The sequence below is a fragment of the Cheilinus undulatus genome, linkage group 1, assembly GCF_018320785.1.
Source record: "Cheilinus undulatus linkage group 1, ASM1832078v1, whole genome shotgun sequence".
NCBI classification, from domain to species: domain Eukaryota; kingdom Metazoa; phylum Chordata; class Actinopteri; order Labriformes; family Labridae; genus Cheilinus; species Cheilinus undulatus.
In genome coordinates, this window is record NC_054865.1 from 45086832 (window position 1) to 45093751 (window position 6920).

Consider the following 6920-nt stretch of genomic DNA (forward strand, 5'->3'; position numbering starts at 1 on the left):
CTATGTTTTCCCTTGTTTACCAACCTAATTATCATGAGTTTGATTTACCAACTAGCTCCACTGATAGCGAAGAATCATGTAGGGCAGGGGTGGACAACTGGCCCCAAGGCCCTTTTCAAATACCAGTCATTTGTAAACATGAGTGATGCCTACTGGATTGATGTGTAGTACAGTCTATCACATGGATTTGTGAAACAGTCTATTTAGGGCGTCAGGTTAATACATGATAATCAGAAGTTTAAAGGACCAGGGATTTATGGTTTGTGTTGAAATAAACTTCTGTAATGTCAAAATGAAAACAGTTATCTGCAAAGTAATGCCAATTAAATAAAAATATGTAATGTGAAATAAGTGATTGCATAAAGATGCGATGATGGGGCTGGTAACGCAGCAGCCTGCAGCTCACCAGTTTAATGCCTGTCTGTGTGATTTTAACTTTGAAGTATTCACCTCCTTCAAGTCAGGATTTAGTAGATGCACCTTTGGCTGCAATCACAGCACTATGGATAGGTTTCAATCAGACTTGCACATCTTGACACTGCAATTTTACTCCATTCTTCTGTACAAAACTGCTCAAACTCTGTCTGGTTGCAGGGGGGTTAGGCATGAATGGCCTTTTTCAAGTCCAGCCACAAATTCCCTATTAGATTGAGGTCAAAGCTTTGACTCAGCCACTCCAGAACATTCACTTTGTTGTCTTTAGACCATTTCTGTGCAGCTTTCGCTGTTTGCTTCGATTCATTGTCTTGCTAGAAAATAAACCTTCCCCCAAGCAGTAGATCTCTTGCAGACTGACAAAGATTGTCCTCTACGATTTTCCTATATTTTGCCACATTTATTTTACCCTCTACCTTTACAAGCCTTTCAGGACCGGCTGCAGAGAAGCATCCCCATAGCATGATGATGCCACCCCCGTGCTTCACAGTGGGGATGGTATGTTGTGTTAATGTGCAGTGTTTGGTGTCCGCCAAACATAGCATCTTGTCTGATGGCCAAAAAGCACAATTTTGGTCTCATCAGACTAAAGAACTTTCTCCCACTTGACCATGAAGTCTCCCACATGCCTTTGGTGAACTATAGTTGAGATTTAATGAGTTTTCTTCAACAGCAGCTTTCTCTTTGCCACCCTCCCATAATGCTTTGACTGATGAAGAACCCAGGCAACAGTTGTATGCAGAGTCTCCTATCTCAGCTGAGAAGTCATGGGTGTCTTGGTGGCCTGTCTCCTTCTTGCATGGTCGCTTTGTTTATAAGGACCGCCTGATCTAGGCAGATTTGCTCATGTGCAATATTCCTTCCATTTCTTGATGATGGATGTAACTGAACTATTGGGGATGTTCAGAGCCTTGGAAATGTTTTTGTATCCACCCCTTGACTTAAACTTTTCAGTCATCTATCCTGACTCTTGGGGTGTTCTTTTGTCTTCATAGTGTAATGGTATCCAGGAATAGTGAGTAACCAGTGACTGGACCTTCCAGACGCAGATGTCTTTAAACTACAATCACTTGAGACACATTCACTGCAATCAGGTGATCCCCATTTCACTTATTGTTTAATTGACATGACTGTAGAAATCTGTTTTCAGTTTGACTTTAAAGAGGGGTTTTTGTCTAAAAAGCCAAATTATATAGACCATAGTTGATTTAAAAAACCAAAAAGGGTAAAACATCCAAGGGGGTGAATACTTTTCATAGGTACTGTATATTACTAATCTGTACTCATGTTATGAGTCAATTTTTGTTTTAAATAGACTGCTGCTAATTCTTCTGTTGTAAAAGGCTCAGAAAAGGTGAGCCAAGTCCCTGATATTTGCCACTGTGAATGTAGGACTAAAGGCAAGATTTTACCTGTGTGCACCACTAAAGTGCACTAGTTATTGGCATAGCTGGAATCAAATCTCACAGGTCATAGATTCATTTAAATGCAGACTTGCATTTAATTTTATTTCAATCATAGACTAACTTTTGTTCTGGACAGAGGAGTGTTAAAACAGCCACAGCAGTAACTTATTAACCCGCAGCAGTGATGTGATGTGTCACATGACCTTGTTGGGGTCGGGCACACTCACTGTGTGTTTTCTCGTGGGCAGATGTGACAGTGTGAGCGCTCTCACACAGACAGACGGCAGACCTCCTCCTCCTCCTCCTGCTGCAGCGCACAATGATTCAACTCCTGATGCGGACCTCTCCAAACTGTCCCGGGTTACACAGAGCCGTCTGTTCCTGAGAGAAGAGCCTAGACGTTTCTGTTTCACAGCAGGAGAGTGGCCACCCTCTGAAGGAGACTCCCTTTGCCTGTCCTGGTCTGAGGGGGTTTTCCCTCCGTGTTCACACAGCGGCTCGTGCTCACCTGCAGACGACGAAACCATGCGCTCGCGGGCTGCGCTCTCCCGGTAAGTTACCTTTTTATACCTCAGCTTAACAAAGGGATTTACTGAAGTTCGAGTCAGTTAAACGGGTGAAACTTCGCTTCTTTAAATAGTTAAGCAAAGGGACGATTACTGCGATGCTGTGTCCATTTTAGGAAGCCAGTTAATTAAAAAATAATCAAAGTTTTCTCCCCCTAAATGTATAAGGTGTTAGCCTAGCTTAGCATTAAGACTATCAACAACTTTATGTTAAACGTTATTTAGGTATTGCCCTTCAGTTATGAGTTGAAATAAAGCCACGTCATTTTAAACGTGAGAATTTCCACTTAACGCGAAACAATTTATATGTGTTTCTTTTCTTATGGGAAATGATAAAAATAGGTATTGACATACCATACCTTCCTGATAAAAGTGACGCAAATATGGGCCAGAAGGGCAGTTTCTCTCTCTTTTTTTTTTTTTTTTTTTTTTTTTGCTCTGTAGTTTATGGTGTGAAATTGGCAGCCTAATGTCAATCTTAAATTAATCCTGATATAAGACATGTTAATTGAAGTTAAGGCAGGACACAGACAGTGCAATCACAGTCCAGTCAAGCAAAACAACTTAAGAACAAGAGAGGATAGAGTAAGAAAATATAAAACATAACTTTTTAAAAACAGACAAAACGAGTACATGCAAGGGCAAAGAGGATAACCAAAGCATTATTTTTCATCTGAAATTTATGTCAGCAGAGGATCAGGGGGATGGTGGTGTGACTGTGGTGAGGGTATAAAAGTAGAAAATTAAAAATGGAGCCTTTATTCAGTGCAACAAATTGCTCTTCAGTCAGTCTTGCAGGCTTAAGGCCGATCCCTTCAGGCCACCTCAGGAATTTTCCATCAGAGCCTAGCAAGTCCTGATCTTTGCCCTGCATGTCATATAAAAAACGGGAAGTTCATAGCTGCCAAATTCCTGCGCAGATAAAAATTCTTGTAGTTGCATTTCTCCCCCTCGACTCCCATGCTTGTACTTGTAAATCGGTGAATACTGGAGAGTATTTGTCATGCGAGGCTCAGACATCCGGTCACGTTTTGTAGAGACGCTGCAGAATTTTAGTCTGACTTTGAATCATTCAGCCGGTTAAATGACTCACACTTCATCTTCCGTTCTTCTTTTTTATCCACAGGTTCACCTTCCTCCTGCTCCTCCTCTTCCTCCCCCCTGTTTTCTCCTCCTCCCGCCCTCAGTGGGTCCTCCAGCGTGTCCCTGTGGTCCTCCCACAGCAGACAGAGGCTCGACCGGCCCCCCACTTCCTGTCCCTGGCTCGCCTGGATGTCAGCTCCCCCTGTGACCCAGAATGCCACAAACAGGCCCCCCGCCCCAACTACTGGGACCTGCGGCAGTTTCTGGCCTTTGAGACTCTCCACTCCAGTGGTGAACTGACTGAAACCGCCATCGGAATCTACGGCTACAACCCCAACTCTGACACCAGTCAGGCCTACTTGTCGGGGTCGTCTAAGAAGGCAGAGCAGTCGCATGTGAGGAGGAAGAGACAGATCTTTGGTCATGATGGGCGTTTCAGTATTGCTGGGCAGGACTTCCTGCTTAAATATCCCTTCTCAGTGGCTGTCAAGCTGTCCACGGGGTGCTCTGGTACGTTGGTCGGGGATCGCCATGTCCTTACAGCTGCGCACTGTGTTCATGATGGTAAAAACTACGTGAAAGGGGCGCAAAAGCTTCGAGTTGGGTTTCTTAAACCCAAGCACAAAGATGCATCGCCCTCTACTTACAAACCCTCTAACATTACCAACCACATCGAAGGTGCTTCTTATGACCCACCCGTCAATGACAAAATGAAGTTCCAGTGGATCAGAGCCAGGCGCACCCACGTCCCAAAAGGATGGATTAAAGGGAATGCTAACGACATTGGCATGGACTACGACTATGCTTTGCTTGAGCTAAAGAAGCCCCACAAACGCCGCCACATGAAATTAGGAGTCAGCCCACCAGCTCAGAAGCTGCCCGGTCGACGGGTTCACTTTTCAGGATACGATAACGACCGTCCAGGACAGCTGGTTTATCGGTTCTGTCGGGCCGGCGAGGAGACGTCTGACCTGCTCTACCAGCACTGTGACGCTCAGCCCGGCGCAAGCGGCTCAGGAGTCTATGCCCGCATGTGGGATGGGCGACGCAGACGATGGGAGCGGAAGGTGATAGGTGTGTTTTCAGGGCATCAGTGGGTGGAGCGGCAAGGGTCATCTCAGGAATTTAACGTAGCCGTGAGAATCACGCCACTCAAGTACGCTCAGATCTGCTACTGGATTAAAGGAAACTTTGTGGACTGCAGAGAGGGGTGAAGAAGGACGAAACAGGACTGAGGCTACAAACCCAATACCTGACTACATCTTCATACATCATACTGAAATATTCATGCCGCAGCAATCTCAAATTTCACCCCATTATTTAAAGCAGTGGTTCTCAAGTGGTGGGTTGGGACCCAAAAGTGGGTTGCAGAGATATTTCAGGTGGATCATGAATGAGTGCCTGGAGAAAAAAATGGTATAAAGTCTATGGTGTACAGAAGGCCCAAGTGGAATACAGTCATGCTTTATTTTTCTAACGAGCGCATTTCAGTAATTTTCTCCCGATTTTACAAATTCATCTTTCTTTCTTATAAAGAATAAAAAATATAAAAAAGTATAAAGCTGGTTTTCCCAAGAGGCCAAGGTCATTCCTCAAGAAATAACCGACATTTTCACACGATCTTAGGCAAAAATGTTTGCGTGCATGCCCATGATTTTTTTCTACTGTCTCCTTATTTGATCATGTTTTGTTTTATCTAAGGTCCAAAATGCATTTTTTAAAACAATTTATTAGAGCAGTTTTAAATTGAGCTAGCGATTTCTTATAGAACAGCAGTTTTCAAATTGTAAGATGGGCCTCTCCTTGGGGGCACCAAAGGACTTCAGGGGAGGTCGGATCCATAAACAAGAAAAAGATGATTTGCTTTGCTAACTTCTGCTGTGTGTGGGTCAAAATGGACTAATTAATAGTTACTATAGAGACCATATCAGAGTTGACCATTAAAGACAAGAATGTTCTGCATTCATCCTGATGATGCTCCACAGACACAGCATTTCATTTGCAAAGATGTACAAGCTAATAATAGCATAAGGCTGTGCAAACCCTGGGATCTTATTGAAGCAAAGCACTAAGTCTAATGATCAAAACCAAGGGGATTTTTTTTACAGGTAGTAAAAGGAACTTTGGTCACTGAAGTTAACTGAGATGTTTGGTGCTGCAAACACATTGACAGCTGCTGCAACTGCAGGTTTTTGGCACTGAATGATCAAAAGCAAGTACCAGGCAAGGCTTAAGGTGGAGGATGATCTGCATCTATGCAACCCTACATCAACTGCACAGATACAAGCTAATAGTTCCCACTAAATTAGAGCATCATAATCAGGTGGTATTGGTAATAAGGTCAATACTGAACTGACTGTCTGGACAAGGTGGGTGTTTAAAGACATATGCAGAATAAAATATCAAAAATATAAAAATGTTGAAAACAAAAATGTTTAAAGATAAGACATAAATGTTAGAAAATGTAGTTTACATTTTTTTATCTTATTTTTTGGGGGGGGGGGTCCATGGAAAAAATTATTTTCTCCTTGGTTAGACTCACTTTCTCAGACTTTGAAAACCCCCCGTTACAGAAGAGTGGTGGGTCCTGATGCCTCACCAGTTGAGAACCATGGATTTAAAGCACTGATGTCAAATCAACATAAATATCAAAAGTAAGATTGTTGCTCCAATTCTGAAGCATGTAAATACAGAATATAAATCCAGGAATAACCAAAAATATGTAAACAGGGCGTGTTCATTTGTCCTGTTTTCATCATCTACCACATCTCTAAGTTATGAGGAGGCAAAACAGAGGGGAAACATTTAGGTCAAGAACAGAATCTGCTTTGTGGGACTAATGGAATAACAGGTATCCGGAGGACCCTCAGATCTGGAAAATGACTGTTATAAAAATATATTGGACAGGTATGAATGGACCTGGACTGATAAAACTGTTTCACTGCATTATAGCCTTTTATTGTGCTAATACTAAAGATTGCACTGTAAAACTTTTAATGTTTTTCTACTGATGTCTTTTTATTGGAATGAATGTACAAGTCAGCTACCAAAGTTGCCAACTTCTCTCTCCAAACTGTCTCATATCTCCTCTCAGTGGACTGTAAGCATGGTGTACTCAGTCGTTTAGTTTCTCGAGTTCTCCAGAATGATTTTTAAATGATTGCAGATGACTTTGGTAAGGTTGCACATGACTTGCTAGAAGCACACTTCGTTGAATGCTGTGTGTTAATGTTTGGTACCATCTGGTGGCAGAAATCAAACATTGCAGGTGTTAATGTGAGCAGCATGCCAACTCAGCCTTGGCCGACATAAGCACTTTTTTACTTCCTCTTTCTTTGATGTTTGTGAAGTTGCATTGTTTGTGTTAAAAGGTAAAGCCTGTGGGAATTTTAAAAAGTATATTCTTTAAAATAAGCAATTGTGTGCCATG

General features: G+C 42.5%; 1 protein-coding gene across 1 annotated transcript; it reads left to right on the forward strand.

Annotated features, from left to right (window-relative positions):
- Nucleotides 1-2069: 2069 nt before the first annotated feature.
- LOC121512111 (serine protease 23-like) lies at nt 2070-6904 on the forward strand. Its single transcript, XM_041791162.1, has 2 exons — nt 2070-2392; nt 3534-6904. The coding sequence occupies exons 1-2, from the start codon at nt 2367-2369 to the stop codon at nt 4702-4704; spliced, it is 1197 nt and encodes a 398-aa protein (XP_041647096.1). The 5' UTR covers nt 2070-2366; the 3' UTR covers nt 4705-6904.
- The last annotated feature ends 16 nt before the right edge of the window (nt 6905-6920 follow it).

Excerpts from the sequence above, each read along its gene's own strand:
- LOC121512111 (XM_041791162.1), top strand. The coding sequence starts at position 2,367 with ATGCGCTCGCGGGCTGCGCTCTCCCG. Across the intron at positions 2,393-3,533 it reads TCGCGGGCTGCGCTCTCCCG|GTTCACCTTCCTCCTGCTCC; the intron begins GTAAGTTACCTT and ends TTTTATCCACAG.